Raw genomic sequence first — 23,569 nt, forward strand, 5'->3', positions numbered from 1 at the left:
CCAGACAAAAATCTCCAGAGAGTGAAGAGAGAGTTGGCAGAGAGGTTAGTAAACGAAAGTTAAGATGGATGCCACTGAGAAAACAACATAAGCCTCTCCTGTGGAGATGATACCGGGTATTTTACAGTGGAAAGAGCTGAAGGGATGCACTGATGGATTACAATCAACGTCAGTCAGAGCACAGTCGGGGTCACCGGGCTGTCAGGAGGCAAATTCAAGGGAATATGAGTCAAGAATCCGAGCGGAGATGTGCCCGTGGGGAAATTAACCCTCGATGAGATGACGCAAACTGTGTGGCCTTTTTTCTAAAGAAGAGCAGAGTCTTTGTCTCTTTCCTATCTATATGTAGATGAAACACCAAAAGTGGCCAGAGGAGCACTGATTTCATTTTCTATGTCACAGAAAAGCCCTTGTTTTCATGTCATCACGTCCTCTTCTCTCTGTGAAAAATAGGTCACGATTGGCAAGGAAGTGGGACCAGACCCGGCCCGGAAAGTGAAAAAGCACCAGAGGACGACTGGTTAGGCAGCTCGAAAATGGCAAGTCTTCAGTGGATTTCAGTCTAGAGGCTACTGCCAGGGCCGTCGCTATCTGCGGATCCGCCCGTCTGGCTGCCACGGGGCCGAGCGGGGGACCGCCTCCGACATCTGTAGGCGCTGCAGTTTGGCCTAGTTCAGACTGAGTTATTACACTTTGGACAGCTCTGACACCTCCACAGCTCCGACAAAGAGAGAGAGAGAGGAAGAGGAAGAGAGGAGTCCAGACCTTATTTCTAGAAATGACTTCTCTTGGATGCAAAAAGAATCAAGAGATTGAAAAATGTTTTCATATAGGAGTTTAAAAAAAAAGTGTCTGAAAGATTTTGAGAAAACTACATGTCAAGAAATGATCTCCCTGCAGTTGTATTATAAGTGATAAGAGACAACAACAAAAATTGCATTAATATATTGAAATGTGCAAGAACCTAAAGAAGATGGCATCCCAGTGGATGATGTGGAGGAATGCAACAAAAGTCCCAAGAATTATTTTACTAAAAATAAACCAAGTGTAAATAACATTTGTTCGTGAATAATTTAAGTGATTCCAGAGAGAAACAGAAGACATTTACCCCCTTTAAAAAAAATAAAATAAAAAAAAACGCTTCTTGGTTTGAATGCACTCTTAATACGAAGCAAGGAAGAGTTGTTGCTGCTGCTGCAATAGTTGCAGCGATATTGCTATCTTACCATGTTTTACACTGTCTGAATGAGGGTTTGTGTTTTTAAATTCTATTTCTGAGTGCGTCAGCGCCATTCAAACAGCAACCAGTGTTCAGGTTAGAGAGTGTTAAGGAGTTAAAGTCTGCGTGCGATCTCTTAAAGTTAACAAACTGCAGCTGTGTCTGTTTTCTACCTCTGAGGAGGTTTTGAGCGCACACTGCATTCACGTAAATGTCAACAAAGATTTTAGGTTGGACTTTAAACCATTAAACACGGAGGATAGGCAAAGTTAGAGCTGATTCCTGTGACAGATAAATCCATAAAAATCCCTGTCAGAGTGCGACCAGGGAGGAAGAAGTAAAACTAAAAAACAAAGCCAAGCGAATAGCACGGAAACAACATGGATGCAAAAACCGTATGTAGCGAGTCCCTGGTTTGATACTCAGCTGTTTTGGACCTATATCGCATGTGACGCCGTCTTACCCCACATCTCCTGTCTGTCTCCACAACACTATCGCAATAAAGGTAAAACAAAACGCTGAATGTTGTCAATCTTCTCCGAGAGTTGTATCCATCCCAGATGCACGGTTAAAGCGGTTATAAAACAGGCAGCAGAATTTTCCACGTGATGAAGCTGAAGCATTAATTAGGCCAAAATATATTTTAAAAATTGCCCCCCCGATGTCGAGAGAAAAGAAATCAACTCTTCTTTCTGGATGTTACTTTTCACCTTCCTTCACAGAGACTGTGATACCGCTCACCAGGAGCCAAATATCACGCAAAAAAAGCTTACAGGCTTTCTCCTAAAATGGCCCGGCACGTCTGAATAAAAGCAGAATGAGGAGTCATAAATATACTCCCATTCCTGAACGATAAAAAAACAACAACAAAAAACATCAATTGAATGGATGGATGACAAAGGAGCTGTAAAGTAATAATAAGTAATAAATCTCTCGAAAGTTTTGGTTTTATTATTTTGAGATGGTATGAAACAGAAAAGCACTGCAGCCGGTCAAATTGCTGCGTACCAGAACAATTGCTGTTTGGATTGTTGCTCAATAGGTTTCCTTTTCACTTCTGTTTACATCCTTTTCACCGGCTCACACAAGGCGAAACAGAGCGGCATCATTTCACCAGCTGAGTCTTTCAGTCACTTTTCTGATCCCTGCAACGGCAGTTTGAACACAACCGCACACTGCGATGGTAATTACAGCACCCTCTGCATGGCTAATAGAAATGACAGGGCTGGAGGAAGGAGGAGGAGGAGGAGGAGGAGGAGGAGGAGGAGGAAGAGAGACCTCTAGGAATGGTTGCCGGGCACGTCGTCTAGACCCGAGATGCTGATCGCGAGTGAAATGAGGCGAGAGGGAGAAAGAGGAAGAGGAGGAGGTGGAGGAGTGGAAGATATGTCAATAAAGTACAGGAGAGGGCTTTGCCATTGGAGGAGGTGGAGGTTAGTGGATTTGTAGTTTGCCTGGCAACAGCGGGACGGAAAGAGCGGCTGTCGGCGAAAGGAGCCGTGATTAGAGACGTTCAACTGCTGCTTCATTCAGCACTGAAATTACCGTAAGAAGAGAGTGGCAGCTCGGAGAGTAATCAAGTACAGAAAGTCCTCCGAAAATCCATTTACATTTCACTCTGCCCGACTGACGGGAAGAGCATCGAATAATCCCACCATTTCTGCACTTCAATTGACCGGCAACTTTTCTTCCTCCCTCATTTCAACCCTTTTCTCTACGCGACCTTGCAGGAACTGTGAATCTGTGATTCCTCTTAACATGATTATGGTTTCTGGTGTTTCTGGGGTCGTTGCTGCCTCTGACCTTGCAGACTCGGGCCACCCGGGACACCTTGGTCTGGCTCGGGTAGGCGATCTGCTCCTGGCTTCTCTCGGTGAAGAAGAAGTAAATCTTGTCGTCGTCGCCGACAGAGCTGTTGATGCTCTCCTTCAGCAGCACAGAGCCCACGAAGTCTGCCTCTGTACACACACACACACACACACACACACACACACACACACACACATGTACAAACACAGACCTATTAGCAGCCTTGAAACTGTCTCCTTGGAAACTAAAGATGGAGCTTTTAAGTATGATTGAATCAGCACAACCAAAGCAGTCAGAGCTGCAATGCAGTGCAAAAATATTAGAAAGGGATTTCTATTCTCAGAATTAATCAGCTTTTGTTTTAAAAACGAAACATCTGATATGACAAAAATAAGCAAAATGTCAATGATATTTTTTGTCTCTAGTCATCTACTGTAAGTGGAAATATACTTTATAAATAATTGCCTGACTGCAGCTATTTTCTTCTTACACTATCAGTCCTTGATGTATTAAGTGGATTATTATATATTTACCCAGAAGCCACCGGGTGGGCGCCTCCTCCGTCCTGAGCGTGGGGAAGGGGGAGTTTCTGCGGACGTCCGGAGAGCTACGAAACTCGTACTGAGATGCCGTGAACATTTCGCCATCTAATCAACGGATCACACGAATGTGTCGGTGGAGGAAATATCAAGAAATAAAAAGGCATAAAGCGGACATACAGGAGTTCAGAGGATGTTTCTGCTGTGCACAAACAGATGATGCACACAGAGCGGGACGAAGCCGTCACCTTCGCGAGTAACGCGACACCTATCCAAGACTGAAGAAGGCGCACGAGATCAAGAGCGGGTTTTTCTTTGACATTCGCCGGGTTGTGCACCCTGAATTCGTCGCCCCCCCCCCAGGGTCCGACTGTCAACACTCAGTTCTACCGGGACCTTCTGAGGCCTCTGAGGGAAAATTTGCTGGAAACCACCTGAATCTGAAAAATGACAACGTGTCCGTTCACAGCGTTGAAAATACGCGAGATTTTACTTGCTCTCACTTCCTTCTGTTCCCTAAAAACCCGACACAAAATCGAATGTGCGCTCTCTACTCAACTTTCAGGTCCACGGCGAAGTCGCAAATGTGCTCATAAAGGTGGTCGCTAAACAGACAAAGAGCCCAGAATGCTTCAGCTGTTGAATAAAGACCTTTAATTTCTCCTCTACTGCGTATAAAAAGGACAGCTTCTGATTTCTTCTAGTCTGTCTCAATACAACAGCTTCTATGTTATTGGAGGTAATCATCCCTCATCTCCACGGTGGTTGTCGAGCAACAAACACAACTGCACTGTATAGGATGAGGAACAACAACAACAAAAAAAACCTCAGTCCTCCATTAGTGCAAGAACACATTCAAAGTTCCTCTGCGGCTAATTTAGGACTTCAAGAGTCGCTCAAGTCGAGCTGGAGCTGCGAGCGTGCCAGCATCTAAAGCCCTTCTGGATGTACCATGATCAGTGTGATGAATCTCCACAGACGCTTCGCATGATGACGTTAGCATTTATTCGAGGCACTGCTGAGCCTAATTATAGCCTCACAGTGCTGCTAGCATGACTTTCATCTCAGCGTCTTGATTGTAAAAGGAATTTTTAGGGTCTTTTTGAGACACTTTTCGACCACGACGTCAAAACAATACAATCGATATTGTGCCCTTTATCTCGCCAACCTTCCTCCTGCCTCTACTGTCTGTACAGCGTAGACTCCACCAAGTCTGGGTGACTAGAACAGAATAAATGCAGATTTGGGAGACCTACCTACGAGGAGGCCAGTGTATCCCTTCGCTGGGTCATATGGACACCTGTCTCGGCCCTCCTCGAAACCCGAGGAGAAGCTGAAGCGCTCTGCGTCCTTACAGAACCAAAAAAAAACAAACACCAGTCAATGAATCACTTCCTTTCAATTCTCGTCACAATTTACGCTGAGATTAAAACCACACGAGCTCTTACGATATAAGCACAGAGAGGTTTGAAGGCGTTCGTTCCGCAGACGTACAGGTGAGTCTCATTGAAGCGCTGCAGAAAGCGGATGTGGTTGTAACACTCGGTCTGCGGGGAACACACAGAAACATGTTTATTTTAACGTTACACTGAGGTAATGAACGACTCTGATGTATTTGAAATGGTCCACCGCCGAAGCGGAACGGTTTAATTTGTGATTTCTGATAATTAACTCAATAGTCAGAGAGAAAAAAAATGATAAAGATGCAGCCTTGTACCTGATTGTCTCTGCCTTTGCTTAGGCACTGCTTCTTCTGTTCAGGGGAAGCATCCCAATCAATCTGCAAACAATGGGAGTGGCGGGGTAATAAGAATGACTCAGCTCGATAAATAAAGAGGGACAAATAGATAAATAGAGAGCCTCTATAGATAGACAGGAAAGAGAGAGAGAGAAAAGGAGGAAAACAAGAATGTGTGTGTGATAAACAGGAAGAGAGGGAAAGAGAAGGACAACGCACTTCATTTTCTGGCTGCGTCGAGTTGCGACTCCCTTCGGTAACCCTTGAATAAACGCCTGGCGCATTTAATCTGATATCCATAAAATTGGAGGAACACAATGGGATTTGCTCAATCTGCTTAAGGCTATTATTAGTTTCTCCTCCCTCGACATTTAAAGAAACGGGAGGAGAAAAAAAACAACAACTTTTTGCTGCCTCTTTTGGTAACGGCGGCAACCACGTGGCGAACTGCGGCGTCTCGGGCACTCACGGTGAGGTTTGCGGGCGTGGAGATGTTGGAGGTGTTGAGGGCGTACAGAGCTCCTCTGCCGCCCACGTACAGCAGCCCGGCGTCCGCCTCCAGCAGCAGGGTGCTGTAGTTCTGGGAGGAGCCGGTGAAACGAGCGCTGCCCAGCATACCTGCAAACACACGAGAAAACGTCACAACGGAGGTTCCTCTTTTCGTGAAGCTAAAAACAAACGTGAACAACCCGTGTACTTCGTTAAAGGGAAATATTAGTGACACCTTGAGGGACCTGCTTCTTCAAATTTGGCACAAACGTTCAATTGGACTCAAAGATTCGATTTTGGGCGTCAAAGGTCAAAGGTTGAGGTCACCGTGACCTCACAAATCGACCCACAATGTCGAATGTGATATCTCAAGAATGCCTTGAGGGAATTTCTTAAAATTGGGCACAGCCATCTAATTGGACACAAGAATAAACTGATTAAAATGCTAAATTGGTGGCATCCCCCCTGGGGTGTCCATATAGAAATTGTGGTGATTGTATAGCTCTTCTGTGCTGTCAGGATTGTAGTTGTGTGGGAACCATCCGCATTTTGAAATCTATCGCCTCTTGGCAGCAACATCTGCATGGGTTGGAACAATTACGCATGTAAAGTGCAACTGGAGTGGTCAGCGGAGGCATACAGCCGTTAGACGAGTCATTTTAGTTTTCTACTATGTTATTTAGATACGACCCTTATAGGGGTGCATGTATTTAGAAAACAAACAATGCATTTGAGAAATGTGTCTTATTTTGCTACATTGGTCAAAATACTGCCTAACCCTGAGTGAAGCCAAGTTTTCCATTTTCAGACTACGACAATCATTTTGTATAAAAAGCTTTTTGACTTCACACTCATGGCAGAAACCTCAGAGTCTACACACCCCAAATGAACATGCTAAGCGTGACTGTACGAGGGTGAGACTTAACAACAGATCGGGGAGATGGGGGGTGGGGTCGCTCGAATGATTTGCCGAGAGGACCGCGGAGACAGAGTGTGGGGATGAGGGGCACGGGGGGGGGGGGGGGGGGCAAAATTTTAGGGCATTCAGCAGGAATCGTGCTCCAGTACTGCCAAATCGCATCAGCAGCACTGCCACAGCATCAACACCCCCACTGCTGTGCATGTGGAAGTGTGTGTGTGTGTGTGTGTGTGTGTGTGTGTGTGTGTGTGTGTGTGTGTGTGAATGAGGGTGGCGGGTGAGGGGATTCATACAGTAAGTGGGCTAAATCGGGGTTACTGAACAGTTATACACTGAATAGTTTGTCTTAATAAAGTAAAATGAATGGATGTTTTTGATCTTCTGTCATTGGTGCAAGCGAAGTGATTACTTATGCATTGCGAAATAATTGCCCCGGTGCACGACACTAAATATTTGAACGCACCCCGGTTGTAGCACCTTCAGAAATGGGGGCAGGTTGCGCTGCTGCTGCTGTTGCTGCCGCCGCGAGACAACCGAAACGAGGACATTGTTTTTGTCCGGTGGGTACGAGAGATCTCCCGTCAGCGCACGAAGTAGGTTTACAGAGCTTTGAAACACCGCGGTTAATGTCCGATTAACTAAATCTGACGTACGGAAGAATAAAAAGCCCACGTGCAGGACGAGCGGCTGTCATCGGAGGACAACAGAAGACATCAGCTGTGTCACGCTGAGGAATGAGTCAGCGGAGTGCAGATGGGCATATTAATCTCCACACATCCTCTCCGTCTCCTTCTTTCTCCGTGGACTCGTGGCAGCATGTCGCAGCTCCCAGGAATAAGACCAGCTGTGTCAGCGCTCCACCAAAATCGATGGCGTGTGGTGTGAGGGCCCGCACGCCTGTCGCAGGTAATCTGCTCTCCTGTTCGTTGTACGTCTGACGGAGCGAGGAGGGTCCGGTGCAGCGGAGAGGGCCGCGGCATCACGGCGTGAACAGCTGGAGGTCTGTGGAGGATTAGCCAGCAACGCAAACTGAAGAATTATATTCCAGTATCTACCACGGTTCATAAGTTTAAAGTGCTGTATCAGATCAGAGTCGGTAGCAATTTAGTGTCACTTTAACTGCAAACGAGGGCGATACACAGCGATGCCACCCGATGAAATCGGATTTTTTTTTAATTTATGAGGGTAGAACAAATATTAGAAGGCGATTCAACAGTATCGCAAACAGCAGCCTCAAAACACATTTTACACTTGTTGTCAGTTGCCCGAGTAATATGCCCTTCAACTTAAATTTATATTTCATTGCCTTGAAGGGCAAATTTCTCTCGCAGCCAGAAACAATAACGGCATGACACATAATTCAAGAAACAACCCCCCCCACCCCCCCCCACCCCCACTCCCACCCCCGCCCCGTAAAACAAGAGTGGATCTGTGGCAACAGAACATAAAAGCTGCAGTACGTATCACCATTATCATCTGTACCCAATCACCCACAGTTAAATCAAGACCATCATCATCATGGCACACTGATATTATGCAGAAAACCCACAATCAGCTGAGTCTTTCTGAGCATTTCAGCTTGATTGCACGATGAGAGATATATGAGCTTTTGATAACAAAGGTACAATGCAGAGAGTAATCTCTAAAAAATGACGCCAGCTTTTGTAACAGCTCTTTCGCAAGATCGGGCAGTTTGATCTGACTACCAACACAGAACCGCCTGTTCTAGCACACTTTGAAACTGTTCCGGTTCCCCTTTAAATCAGGAACTATCTGAACACACAATTAGAAATTGTCAGGATTTATCCGTTGGTCCGGTGATTTTGGTCGCATCTTTGATGATTCTTGAGAACTTCTTTTTTTTTTTTTTTTTTTTTTTTTTGAGGAATTTGTACCAGGATAAAATGTTGAATGTGGAGACCAACAGTGACGTCCCCCGTTGGTTTGTGAACGGCCGTTATGAAGCCTCGAGTTCGGATTTTGCCCGCCGCCATCTTGCTAGTTCGAAGCGATTTGGAGCAGGAAGTGACCGTTTTTGGACGAGCTGGTCTGGAGCGAGCGGTGGATCTGACTTGACCCAATGATCCACCACAGGCCTGTCAATCAAACAGACACGCCCCCAATAACAGGTCTTTTTGAAGCTTATTTTCTAATGAATGACGGGATTATTTTCAGATGAACCACCAGAAAACTAAATAAGGAGTGACTTTAGCTCACAACACTGAAATAACTTGAATGGGAGTCTATGGAGCTAGAGGCTTTTTGGAGCCAACCCCTAGTGCCACTTGTGGTATTGCAACTAAAGGCACTTCCGCCTTGGTGTCATTTTTCATACCCTGAAGCTACATCAACTTTTATATACAGTCTAAGGTAGACACTCATCTGTCTGACATTAAAACCTTTCAGACTCTCTGAAACATCCTCCGTTGGGCCTTTGAGAGAAATGAGACATGTTTCATCAGATTCATACTGTTTGGGACAAAAATGTCAAGTTCTCACTAACAGTCAGCTTCAACTGAAAATCCAGTCAAACAAGTTAAATGATCATCCCAACTAAAACCATGTTCATGCAAAGACACAAAGAAGACAAACACGCGCGCACACACACTGCTCAAGGCCGTGACTCACCTCTAACTATCTCTTAACTACAGTATTAGTAATGCTTTTGCTGCTCCAATTCACAATGACCGTGATGATAATGAGGATGACAGCGAGTCTCCCAGTGTGTTTGATCTTGCATAATACAACAAGATGAAAACTGTTAAGAGTTTCCCCAACATCACATGGAGGGTGTTTTCTTCCCCGCATGACTGTCTGCTCGTCTCACGGTCACATGGACGCACTGGGTGATGACAGAAGCTCGGCGAAACACCAATCGACTCCACCACGAGACCGTCGGATTGAGACAGACAGCAGTCTCTCCCTCTCTCTCTCTCTCTCTCTCTCTCTCGCCTGCCAGCCTTTTCTTACAGGCTCTATCATTGACAGCCAGACAACCACAGGCACCCTCTCACTGGTCAATAATTAGGTCATTATCATATTGGCTGTGTCACGCCTGTCGGGCTGATTATTATGCGTGACAGCTGGGATGAATGACAATACACATATAGCTCCTGGTCGAGAAAAGCCTTCACTAAAGTTCCAAAACATCACATTTTTCACATTTTTTGAGAGCAGTGGCATCTAAAGACACACATCAATTCATCTTCAAAACATTATTTTTGATTAATTTGTGTAAATACTGTCAGCTTCTTCTCACTTTGCAAAGAGAGATCTTTTTTAAAGCTCAAATCACCCGGATTTTTCAAGCAAAAACAGCTGGTGACAGGCTATTAGGAAAATAGTTTCTGACATGTTTATCCTCTTCAGAGAACTAAAAGAGAGAACAAATTGAGCAACTTCAGGTTTGGGATGTTGTGACAACATGGTTTAAAAGGTTAGATTTAAAATGTAGTGAATACACTTAAACAAAACTTAGATAACTTAAACAAATGGAAGATTATCGTCTCAATGTTGATCTCAAGAAAACAGAGGGGGTCGTAAGGGCTCTGCAGGTTTATTCATTCGAATTAAAGCCAATATAGCATAAATTTTTATCTGTAAACAAGCGATGGAATTCAAATGTATTGTCACAAAATGTGCTCTTTCACTCGTGCTGAAATGTGAAACATCTGTAAGTTTACTTGACGAGCTCTCATGATTCAATAAAAAGAAAAAATGGCTGGTAGCATCTTAAAGGATTTCAGGAAATTTAACACAAAGGCATCGAGTCTTTCTTTGTTTTTCCTTTGTATAAACAAGTCAAAAGTTTAGCCAGATTATCTAAACCAGATTTAATCGAGACCGAGTACTTTAAGGGTACTTTAAAGTTCAACTAGTCCTTCAGTTATGATGGATGTTTGCAGCAGCTAGTGGTTTGTTTCTCGTGGTTTGTTATCATCTGGCCGCCGGCGTGTTCTCTGACCTCTGTTTTGTGACGTTGTCATGCTTCCGCAAATCTCAGAAATGAACTTGAGCAGTACAAAGTTTTGTTTGCAGACCGATCAATTCAAAAAGTTCAACTCTGTGAACTAAACTTTTTAAGATCGTTCGCCGACGCTTCCCGCGACAGCAAAACGTCTGGAGCTCTCGATGAAAATCCACAGAAAGGACCGTGTGACTGTCACCTATAATGTCTCCGCCAGTCAGCCTCCGATTTGAGTGAGCAATGAGCAACTCCTCCAACACAGCCAAAGGTCAGGACACGCCAGGAGGGGGATTCATCCGGAGGGTGGGTGGGCGTGCTCTGGCAGGAAGGGCCAAGGCTGGCAGCGGGGTACCACACACACACACACACACACACACACACAACAAAAACACAAACCTACACATATATCCGAGGAGAGCGTGACAGAGGAAGTGAATGCAGAAAACTAAAACAAGCACGCAGACAAAAATGCATAATCATTGTCCTCCTCAGGAGAGCAGCAGCACATGCTCCGACATCGCGTTCGAAGTAGAAGTTACGCAAACACGAGTGCGCCCCAAGGCAACACGAAAGAGACCGCTACTCGTGAGTCATCTGAGGGTGAGCAAAAAGCCTTGGGTTTCTATCTTGTGAAAATAGTGGCCGCACGATATAACAAGCAGAGCGCTGAGGAGAAGGTCTACGGTGACACAAAATGTCCCCGGGCCCCCCGAGGCAGCGGAGGCGGAGCGACCTTGGACTCGGGTCCGGTGTGACGCGACCCGAGCGTTGTTCGATGTTTTAGTGACGAGACACACATACAGATGTTAAAAAAAACAAAAAACAATCTTCCGTTTAGTCTGAATCACTGAGGCGAAAATCAATGAGTTGCAATCACAGTTTAAGAACCAATCTGTCGGCTTGACATGAAGATTTACGAGAAGAAATTGGGATTTTGTTCTTTACCTGAATGCACAAACACGACAAACCACAACACAAATGCAGAAAGTATAGAGCTTTTACTCAGTGTGGGAAGTACAAATACACAACTATGTGAACTTTTGCAAACGTATGTGAGCATTTTCAAATGTCTGACGACATTTGCAAAAATAAAAATACTAATTTCACAAAGCTTTGGTTAAGGTCTGGTTTAGGAACCAAAACAAATTGTTTATGTTTCGTGAAACATCGCTGTTTGAACAAAAAAAATACTACCTTCGTTGAGGTCTAACACCCCCTCACTACATGTACTCACTGTTACTATACAGATATTGACTGGTGCAGCTTTAAGGCAGATATACACAAAGTAAGAATCAGAATATTTCAACTTTTCATCCGCACGAGCATGGCCATGAATATTAAATCAGCAATAGGCCCACGCAGATGTCGCCCGACTGTTCCCTGAAGCCAGTTTTGTATCCACAGCACACACACACACACACACACGCACGCACGCACGCACGCACGCACACACACACACACACACACACACACACACACACACACACACACACACACACACACACACACACACACACAAAAACACACACACACACACACACACACACACACACTGCACCTTGTGCTCTGCTGCAAAAATCTATGAGGAAAGTCAACAGAGCGCTGAGGTGTGCCAAGAGCCTCTTAGCCTGCTGGCTGGTTTCTATTTACTGCTGTCATCTTGTATACAAGTGTCACCCTCTGTGTGTGTGTGTGTGTGTGTGTGTGTGTGTGTGTGTGTGTGTGTGTGCAGACTGATTTGTGTGAATGTTCAGAGTACATTGTTCGATGAGGGGAAGAGGTCAAAATGACGACTCCACAGAAACATCTGTCAGTTTTTCCAGTGGTAGACACACACACACACACACACACTTTTTCACCCGTCGTCTGTCGCCTGAAAAAGAGTGAAGAAATTTCTGTCAGTGACTCAGAGGATCTGAGGAGTGTGTGTGTGTGTGTGTGTGTGTGTGTGTGTGTGTGTGTGTGTGTGTGTGTGTGTGTGTGTGTGTGTGTGTGTGTGTGTGTGTGTGTGTGGTGTGTTTGCCAGAATGACTGTGTTTGAGCCGTCACAGGTGGCACAACCAGAATGTGCGCACTCATGCTCTGGGATATTTGTAATCCTCCATGTGGGGTCCGAGATGATAGTAAATCCACTCTGTGTGTGTGTGTGTGTGTGTGTGTGTGTGTGTGTGTGTGTGTGTGTGTGTGTGTGTGTGTGTGTGTGTGTGTGTGTGTGTGTCTACCACTGTCATCTGTTATGTGTGTGTGACTTCCTGTGTGACTCACTGATCACTGGACCCGCTACGGACAGCATGTGACACGCACACACAAACACGTGCTAACGAAAAAGATTTGGGAACAAATGCCGGAAGGAGCAACTGACTTAACTTCTTCGGACAGTGTCAGAGACGTGTCAGTTGTTGTCGACTCTCTCCCCGCATTATGTAATCTCCTCTGCATTTTCTTTACCAGGCGCGAGAGTCAATGAACATGACTCTGTGTTATGTAAGCAAATATACACAACTGGCCTTGGATATGAAAATAGGCAGAGGTGGAAATGTGAAGTGCGGTGACGCGTCTTCTGCCGAGTCCATTATTCTCCACATGAAAACATTAGATGTTATCAGTTCGTGGGAAGGAATGTTTTATTTCCATTTCATGCTACTTTCTGCTTCCACTCCACTACATTTACCGGACAGCTTTACGTACTTTTTAGCTCAATATTTTATACCTAACAATATATGATCAGTTGCTGTATATGCATTATTATATAATATTTAGAAACTACAACAGTGTAGTATGTTGAAATTAGCTCCACCAATATTTATTCATTAATATCAATGAAGTAATATTCAAATAATTTATACATGATAAATATAGGACTCTAAACTGGGACATTTTGCACACAGAGCACTTTTTCTTCTGATACTTTAAGTACAATTTGCTGACAGTACCTATGCAATTTTACTTAAGTAAGATTTTCAATACAGTTTTTTTTTCATGTTTTTTCCATTGTTGTATTGATACTTTTTAAAAAAAAAGTAAAAGATCGGAGTACTCCTTCCACCATTGGGTACCACCGGCAAACACAGAAGCCGTGTTCAGATTTAAATCCATTTCCTAAACTTTCTTTGTAGAGTACTTTAAACCCATCGTTAGACTAGTTTCACTAAAGGTAGTTACAGGAAGTACTGTTGCTATGGTTACCATTCATCTCTTGCATAGAGTGAGGTAGCCTGTTTTTTTGTTTTTTTTTCTCATCAATGTCAGTTTCAGTTAACACAGGAGCTGCATTAAAATGTTTAACTCTTGATTTGCATCAATGTCAATGTTATTTCTGTACATGGACAGCAACATGTCCAGTTGTATCAGTCTCAGGCTGTCTCACTTAAGTAGACGCTTTAAATGACGTGCCTTCTCTTAATCCCGCCTACAATGCTGTGATCGGTCTGTTGTTTCTCCGACAAGCAAATCGCTTATTAAATCAGAGATTTACTGCAACCTCTGGATGTAGAATTATATCATGCAAATACCTGCATCCTCAAAGGGCCACCCCCATTGTTGGCACAGATAGATACCACTAAGGCAAAATGCAAGCGTACATGTGCCTGCAAGTCGTTCCTAAAGTGGAAATTATAACATTTTTTAATGGTTACAAGAAAAAGGAAGTATATACTCAGTTTACTGGTCAGGTATCATGTCAAAGTGGCATGCTTTTAACAATGACACAAACACAATACCTGTTCAAGAGCTCGTATCAGATGCCAAAACTTTCGCTTTGTTAAACCGGGGGAGGCTGCAGAATGAGATGAAACACAGCCAAGACTTTCATCTGGGAAAAAGAAAGCCAAACACAACCCCAACGTGCAACAGCGCACAGCAGTCCCGGTGTTATTTCAGGTCTCGCTAGATGCGATCAGCGAATCACCGATAAGATCCTGTCAGAATCGCACTGAAAGGAGGGAGACGCTGTCGAAGCATCATGGGAAGTCTCGGTGGATTTGGAGGGTCCAAAGCATGAAAACACGCAGTGGATGCAGCTGCGCCGGCTGTTTGCTAAGACAGTAATAGACATTTCTGAACAGTAAATTGTTGATCATCAGCAGTCTGCCTCCTCAACGCTGTAATTACCACACTGGATCCAGAAAACACCTCAGCTACAAAAAAATAAAGCAGCAAGCTGGCAGGTTTTATTACTGCTACCACAATAATAATAATAATAATAATACAGCTGACCATCAGGAATTTTACAACTAAAACCTCTTTATCCATCTGCGCGTCTTCTAGCAGCAACAGACAACTTACAGAGCATCAATATTTCACAACTGCATTATTTCAGGTCTGGTGGCGCAGGCAGGGGAAGCCGGAGCAGGTTGCCCAGAGGGCAAACAGCTGAATCCAGAAAACAGTCAAGTATTAATCACACCTCGGGGAGAGGGGAAAAAAAAGAGTCATAAACACACAAACACAATCTATATTCAGTTGTCAAATTTGCCCATAAATGCTCCAAACGTAATTGGATTTCTGAAATGCTAAACTGTATATAAATACTGTGTGCTCCAATACTCATACTACCATACTATTTAGTATGTACAAATTCATAGTATGTGAACTGTAGTATGTCAAAAACACCAGGATGTCCCACTACATCCGGTTGTATTTTGCAGTCTGCTGGCCAGCATGTTTCTCTGGCTGTTCTGACCCACAATCCTTTGCAGCGGAAGATTCGTCACATCGATTGAGACTCAGAGATGTCGGCGCTAATGCTCTGCCCAGTTGCAATTTCCAAAAGGACGAAGACGAGACTTTCCACCCTTTTTCTTTTTACTTCAAATGTCGCGCAATGGATTGCAGTAATATGAGGTTCAAAGTTTAAGGTGTATTTTAATGAAGAAATAGTATGTCTGAAATTATATGCACACTACATGCAACAGTACATACTTTTTAAGGCGAGCTGCAGTACGTACCAAAAGTAAAAAGAAAAAGTATGCAATTTGGAATTCAGCCAATATATCTCCTTTTTAAATGGAAAAGACCCTGAATATTTATTAAAGCCCACAGCCATAAAGTTATATTGATAAGCAAACAATATTTTGATCACATTTATCATGTCTGTTGTGGTAAAAGTTGCTTTTTACATACATTCCTACATACGGGTAGTTTGGTTAGCTAACAAACTAAAAAAAAAAACGAATGCAGTCTGTGTTTGCTTAGTGGAAATGATTTATCTAAAGTTAGACGTTGTTTGGAAAGCTTTTGCTGCTTGCTCCCGTGGATGATGTTTTGGTAATGATGCGTTTCTGGATCTGTGCAACGGAGCATCCTTAGACACAAATATAAGATCAAGACCCAGGTTGAAAAGTACGATAGTTTTTCTTGCATGGAGGATTTCTTTTGTGACTTTAACGTAACCTGTTCGCACTGAATTTCTGGCCACGTGGGAGCAGCAGAACTAAAGTGTAAATACAACTCCTACGTACTGTCGGATTTCAACTGCATATGTCAAAACCATTATTTACTTATGTACTATACATACTTCTTGAGACATCCAGCACACATGTGGTGACATTCGATTATATTTGAGTCAACACAGTGAAGCTGTGGGACACCAAAACAACACAACGCTCCACGGGGGAACTGCAAAGTCGCAGGTTGATAAATATCTTTGGGTTTATGCCAATAAACAATCTGTTGAACATTATTAAAGATTTAAATGAACATCATTGGATGGAAACGTTCATTTTCAATCATTTAATTTCTCCTTGAGCTGATGGTGGCGTTTCCGACGTACCCGTCCCTCGAGATTTCCATCTGAGAGCGCATGAAGTCATCTTGCATCATAAATCTGAACTCCCTCTGATGCGGCGTGTCCTTTTACTCCCACTCGCGCAGGCCACCGGTAAATTAATGAGCGCCCCCTCAACCCCGGCTAACTCACACACACACACAATGCGAATCCTCCCGCAGGAAGTGACACCCCCACATGTCATCTTCACGCGAAGGGACGCGGCCTCCGTCCATCCTCCCTGCTGACATGTGTCTCCGCTGCTGAAGTGACAGGGTGGATGCATGTCTGCAGATTTTACATGACATTAAATGCATACCCAAGTAGCCCCAGCACACACACACACACGCACACACACACACACACGGGTGCACTCTGAGACTGATGAGACGCATGCTGACACACGTGCACATCCTGCACTCTCACATGCACTCACTCGCCTCCCCTGACAACTAGAGAAGTAGGTCAAGGACAACTTTCTACGAGGGCACGGAGGGAAAAAAAAAAAAAAAAATGTGCGCCGATAGACCGCCTCCGGCTGCAGCACAGACACGTACCCGCTGTGAGCAGAGTATGTATGATTTATAATCCGCGGCAGAGATGTGTAAATAAACCGCCACGAGCATGACGGTCGGGACGAGGCTCTCAGAACGGAACGGCAATAAGTTCGGTCCGTGATGCACTTCGAAACCTACTTAATGAGGCTTAATGAAAGAGCTCAGTCTGATGAACTCTTCAGAGTCAACCGAGTGCGTTCTTTTCATTTGTTTGATAAATCACCAAACGATATCAGTCATCAGTTCGAGGCTTCAGCTCCCAACGGGTCCAGTAAACAGCGGTGGTCGTAAAAGCAGGGCCGTGTTCAAGCAACATTACACGAGAGGGTGAGCTTTAACGTCATTACAGGCGCGAGTGATGCGGTCGTAAACATCACTGAATAAACAACAAATGACCTATTAAATGAAATATTCCCTCTTAAACAGTAAAACTTTTTGTTCGTGCGAGCTGTTTCCATGGCAATAGATGGGGTATGACTAAGAACTTTCAAAACAATCAGTCGCGTCAGCAGACTCTTACGTAACGTACGCAATGCTTACTACTCCAGGAAGTAGGCCTACCCTTAGCAACGACCCTAGCAACAGAGGCTTTCTAAACATCATATCTCAAAGTGAATAAATACAGCACATAAACACAAAACTTCTTAGCTAGCTCAGTCTTGTTGTAACTAAGATATCTGCTGAAAAAAGATGTCGATGGACTTTTAGATTTTAGCACCGTGTCGTGTTAAAACCGAACTGCTTTTAGCTGCCGCTAGGATTTTAAGTGTGGTGTTACGGTGCTCGCAGCGACAAAAATGGACGAAAAAGAGACCCGATCTCACCAAATTGATCACAATGGGCCTATAACAAGTAAAAACAACTTTATATTGCATATTATATGAATATGACTATCCAATTATATATTTGCCATTGAGAAGGCGGAGCGATATATCGAGTTATCTTCAGTTGACCAATCAGATCTCTGGATCGGAACTACTTTTTGTTTAAGTAGTATTTGTGCATTTTGTAGATCTGCAGTGTCTACAAACAGCAAATCACTGCATTATGAAGCGAAACGTGGACCTTTAAGGACGATACAGCAACGAAACGGATGATCCTCTCAGGTTGGATCAAGGAAATGCAGCACACACAGCAAAAAAAAAAAGGGGCTCCTCCTCTGCTATATTCTCATCGCTCAGACTGATTGTGATTCCGAACATCAGCGTATTCTCCCATCTCCGAAATATCATCTCCACACTGCAACACTCTCAACAGCTTATATGACATTGCACCGGAGAGCTCGGCTGGCGATGGAGCCGGCCCCCTGTTCACTCCGCCCGTCCGCTAATAATACTCGTCCTCAGAGGACTGAAGAGGAAGAAAAAGTGGAGAGGGGTGGAGTGGCGGTATAAGAGGCATCCAGGCTGCCGGTGCCGGAGTTCCCTCCTTCCTCGCTGCAGCCGCGACGGTAGCCTCTGCCGCAGTGATTGGGGGGTGCGAGGAGAGAGGGAGGGGGCGGGGAGGGGGGGGGGGGAGGGTGAGCTGGTGGGAGGGAAAAGGTAGAGGTGCCGGTGACGTGTGTAAATACCAAAACATGCCTGTTCAGCAGTATTTTCTGCACAGACACTGATCAGGTCTACTGTGCTCAGGTTCCTCATTTACGGCGGCCTCTCGTCTATTGTTTCATTAGGAATGTTTGCTGAGCTGTGTGATCTAGGACAGGGCATGAGAGAGACGATTAATAACTCGGTGCATGAAAAGAGCTGTCTTCGGGGCCAACTTCGGAAAAACTGTGCCACTTCTTTCACGGGGAGGGGAAGGAAGCAGCCGGAGCAGCAGCAAAAATAAGGACAGTGAGGTGAGTATTTTTACCGGGCTCGTGCACGTGTGTTTTGCGTGGAGGCATCTGGAGCAGACGTTTTTAGAAAAGTGTGACACCGCCGACCCCCTCAAGACCAATTCCAATAACATCCCTCCTTTTATTAATGTCAACGGACTTCGTCACAGTTGTTTGTCTTATTTCTATTGGGGTGATAACCGTGTTGTAATGTTTTACATCTACTGTTGCAAAAACGCTTTGGGGGATGTAATCAGGAAGTCTAGTGTTGCCATTCATTCAATGAGTTCGGTTGTGGGCGGCAACTTGAGCCCTGCGTTTTTTTTAGCCAATATTTGCTTACATTTTGGCAGATTGGCTCCATTACAGATATGACAAACTCTCTAAAAGTTTGCAATTCCTGTTTGCAGTGTGCCCTCGGGATACTGGATTGCTTTAACACTGGAGAAAACATGAAAAGTGTAATGATTCTCCGCCACATTATGGAGTTATAAAGGAGCATTTATTTTCTACAATTTCCAAGCGGATTTATGGGCCTGTATTCACAGAAGACTCCAGAGATGGACGATATCCTCTGACTGTAAGTCACACTGAATCAGAAACACATCACATCTCTGTCTTTATATCTGATGAGATTAAGATAAGAAGAAGTAGTTTAAGTGTCACTGAGACTGCTGAAGTCCTATTTACTGACCATGTTTTTAAAATCACTCTTGTTATTTATAATACCGGCACGCTACTGTACCTCAGCACCTTCCATTTAACCTGACATGCCCCCCCTCCCAAAAGCAGGTTAAAACCTCGAATCAACAAGATTGTTTGCTCCTCACCTTTTGAGAAGACAGTCGTCCTGGGAGTGACGTCCAGGTCCAGGGACGGGCTGAACGGGAAGGCCCACAGCTGCGACAGCCTGCTGAGGAGCATCAGGCTTAGTAGCAGGACCAGGGGCGGCTGGACTGACCTCTGATCTCCCATCTTGAAAAACCGCAGACCCGCGTCGAAGCACAGCCTCGAAGCACAGCCTCGCTTGCACTTAATTTGTTGTGCACTAAACAAAAAGTGTGTATCTGCGGGGCCCGGCTGCAACCAGATGCAGACTCTTTGATTATCCTCCAGCTGAGAGCTTACTCAGTCTCTGCAGAGAAAGAGAAAAACAATTTGTTTAACCCAAAGAGAAATGCTCCAGCATACCAAACTATGCTGTTGCATTGAGGAGGAACTGGAGCTCAGTCACTTTAAGAACAAACCGTGCGTTTGCAGAACAAGGACTCTGCTATCTGAGTGCGACAGTACTGTGCACGTTGGTAATATCCAAACTCTCACATCCTTCAACTTAGAAAAAGCCTTTTAGCAAAATGCACTTAAAAGTAACAAAAGTAGTCACATGCAGAAAATCAACTCTGGTGTATTATAATATAATAAATAAATCAATTGGGAGACAAAATAAAGCTCATCCCAGCAATGCAATGCATTTATTATTCAGAATCAACAGTGAATATAGATTTTAAAGGAATCTAGTGGATTACATAGTGCAGTATTTCTCTTAAAAAGTAGTGAAGCATAAGTCTAAAATAACCAAAAACATACCTCAACTGTATCTAAGTACATTGCGTGAGTAAATGTACACGGTTACTTTCAGGCATTCGTTAAAAGTACAGACGTGAAGTGTTAGAAAACAACTGAACAGGTCATCACTGCAACAAAATCATAAAATTTAAAAGCATCTCCAAGCTGCCCTTAATGTTCCCAATGTTAAAAAAAAAAGATATTTCAAAGCATCAACAATGAACTTTAATGAATCCATTAGTCATAAATGCGTGAAGTCTCTCATCTGCTTGATAGCATGAAGAGAAAATTACTTGCTGATTTTCATTATCGCTCTCTGATTACAAACAATTCGCCAAAGAGAATGACTGAGGTGCCGTTGCAGGAAAGACCATTAAAAAAGTTTGGGGTGTTAAATAATGCATCCCTGTGACGTGAGATTTGCAACACACAACTCCATCTCTTAATTAGCTGTGTGCACACTGGAGCAGCATGATGGATAATCTCAAGATTAGGCCCCGTGCCATCAGCACAATCTCCGCCTGGCTGCCCGTTCTCGGGCTCTGTCACTGATCAAAGGGTCAACACTGTGGATCCCGCTCCGCCGCGCAGCCACGCTGGAGAATTCCCAGCTTAATCTCGCCACGGCTGCTGCTGCTAATCACTCGCAGCATGAATCACAATGGGGCTAATGACCTCTCTGTCAGCCGTTTGGGTGCCGAGCTCTGAAACTAACCTGTTCGATGATGAAGAGGGAGAGGAGATGGGGAAGAGGTCGAGTTATGGTGCAGGGAACCCCTGACCGTGTGTCTGTCCAGAACTATTTAGTCAATGTGATGCCCGTGGTTGGGCCTCAAAACCTACCGTTGTTGTGATGAAAACACATATTGGACAGTAAACAGGATGTTTGGTTTAGATAAGGAGCTGTAGCGCCAATTAGTCATTATATTATGGTATAAATAATCATTTAGTTCATGTTAATTAAGGTATCAACTTATGCCTTACTTAATAGTTATTAATGGTGTTAATTGTCCTTATTAAAAACAGTAATAAGCATTAACTACTAGTTAATTAACAGTTAGTTAATGGTATAAATAATCATTTAATTCATGTTAATTAAGGTATCAACTTATGCCTTACTTAATAATTATTAAGGGTGTTAATTGTCCTTATTAAATACAGTAATAAGCATTAACTACTAGTTAATTAACAGTTAGTTAATGGTTAAATCATTTAGTTCACATTAATGAAGTTATCAACTTATGCCTTACTTAATAGTTATTAAGGGTGTTAATTCTCCTTATTAAATACAGTAATAAGCATTAACTACTAGTTAATTAACAGTTAGTTAATGGTATAAATAATCATTTAATTCATGTTAATTAAGGTATCAACTTATGCCTTACTTAATAGTTATTAAGGGTGTTAATTCTCCTTATTAAATACAGTAATAAGCATTAACTACTAGTTAATTAACAGTTAGTTAATGGTATAAATAATCATTTAGTTCATGCTAATTAAGGTATCAACTTATGCCTTACTTAATAGTTATTAAGGGTGTTATTGTCCTTATTAAATACAGTAATAAGCATTAACTACCAGTTAAACAAAAACACTTAACTTAGATTTAACTTAAGAGATTTAGCATGGCACTTATATAACAGATACGGATTCAGATTCACGAAATAATGCAGCAGAACCAGTAAGAATCTTTTTTGTCATTCCACACTTTTAAAATTTGGCACCTGCATCACCCACAATGCAACTTGGCCGTGAACTTTCCGGTTGGAATTTTCGGTGTGTTGTGCGAGCAGCAGCTAACGTGGCCTCAAGTTGTCGTCGCTTCAAGCACAGATGAGGTTCGGGCCACAGACATCAGTCCGACTCACCTCCTTCTAACTCCACACCTCCATATTTTTTTTTACATTTCCAAACTTTTAGTTGAACCCCACCGGCACTGATGAAATTTGTTTTTATCCGTCTTCCCCCAGCTCCCTGTAGAGCCAAGGAAACTTTCTCACGTATGCATTAGCGCTCCACAAGACCGGTAAACACGCTTTGATGTGTAAAATCAGAGCAGTTTCCCTTTGACATTGCGAGTGAAGGGAGAGCAACGGTGCAACATGACTCTGTGTCGTTTGATGACTGTTGATGCACCTCCAGAAAAGCTGAGGCAAAATAGAGGGCAGCAGATGAAGAGGACCTCTCTCGTGTTCTTCCTCATCTGCTGCCCTCATGTAAGACTCAGCAAACACCGTCTCTCAACGCATCTGCACCGACGTCGTACGTGCTTGTTGAGTGTTGAAAACATCATGTCGCCACAGTTATAAAAGCCGGATAACTCCAGGAGGGAAAGGTAAACACATCTGCCTCGGCGGTGGCACGAACAGAGTCTCATGCGTGACGGGAGACGAGGAGGAATCGAAACGACAACAACAGCAAGGCGGCGGCCAAAAAAAACACCTTTTCATCAATTTCATCCTGTTTATTGATCCACAGAGCTGAACCCACACCTGCGGGGTCGTTTTTAGGCTAAATTCAGTGACGGTGTTCATCAAACATCCCGAAACGAAGACATTATTAGTCTACGCAGAAAGTAAAAACGTCTGAAAAGTAGCTTTTTGAGCCGCTGTCAGGCAGCAGCAGGAGGATACCGAGTCTGACATTTCTGCAGGAAGATCAATAAAACAGCTCTTCCTGCATGTCCTTTCAAACGATGCCACTAAATATGCCAAACACGCTGTCATACCTTTGATTACTGTTTTGCTTTGAATGGGGTTATGTATCATGGACTATATGCCACACTTGAATATGATATCTATACATCCTTTTTTTTTTTTTTTTTTAATCCCAAACCAATAAGAGCCGGCACACAGTTGAACTATAAATGAGATTACTTGCTCAATAAGAGAACAATGAAAGGGGCTTCACCCTGTGGGGTTATGTGCACTGTAATGTGGATATATATGTAAATTATCTGCCTCTCTTTTTCCACAGAAAATATACACCAGCTGTGGAAGAATTGTTTCCTGTTGGGGTCTGGTTGCCGTCACACTCACAAATAATCATGTGTAATGACTTCTTCTTGGGACTCTAATGGCTAAAAATACAGTGAGTTTAAACATTAATTTCTTCTGCTTGGTGACACTTCTAACATCATCCACTATCTATGATGTTTGATGACAGACGCTTCCCGCTTACCAC

General features: G+C 43.7%; 1 protein-coding gene across 2 annotated transcripts in view; it reads right to left on the minus strand.

Annotated features, from left to right (window-relative positions):
• The window catches only part of sema4gb (sema domain, immunoglobulin domain (Ig), transmembrane domain (TM) and short cytoplasmic domain, (semaphorin) 4Gb), a 38,218-nt gene that overhangs the window by 12,948 nt on the left and 1,701 nt on the right, over window positions 1–23,569 (minus strand). Inside the window, exons 2-8 of one of the 2 annotated variants that reach the window (XM_069160165.1) lie at window positions 19,651–19,955; window positions 5,775–5,923; window positions 5,285–5,347; window positions 5,016–5,114; window positions 4,824–4,917; window positions 3,562–3,675; window positions 3,023–3,177 (exon numbers count right to left, since the gene is read on the minus strand). In XM_069160165.1, coding sequence (XP_069016266.1) covers window positions 3,023–3,177; window positions 3,562–3,675; window positions 4,824–4,917; window positions 5,016–5,114; window positions 5,285–5,347; window positions 5,775–5,923; window positions 19,651–19,795 — 819 coding nt within the window. In that variant the 5' untranslated portion in view covers window positions 19,796–19,955. Of the gene's footprint in view, window positions 1–3,022; window positions 3,178–3,561; window positions 3,676–4,823; window positions 4,918–5,015; window positions 5,115–5,284; window positions 5,348–5,774; window positions 5,924–7,366; window positions 7,398–19,650; window positions 19,956–23,569 lie in introns of those variants that run through there. The other variant, XM_069160166.1, reaches the window with a different exon arrangement.

Source organism: Embiotoca jacksoni, unplaced genomic scaffold, assembly GCF_022577435.1.
Source record: "Embiotoca jacksoni isolate LCO1_2020_lvr unplaced genomic scaffold, fEmbJac1.0.p SCAF_26, whole genome shotgun sequence".
Taxonomy (NCBI): Eukaryota; Metazoa; Chordata; class Actinopteri; family Embiotocidae; genus Embiotoca; species Embiotoca jacksoni.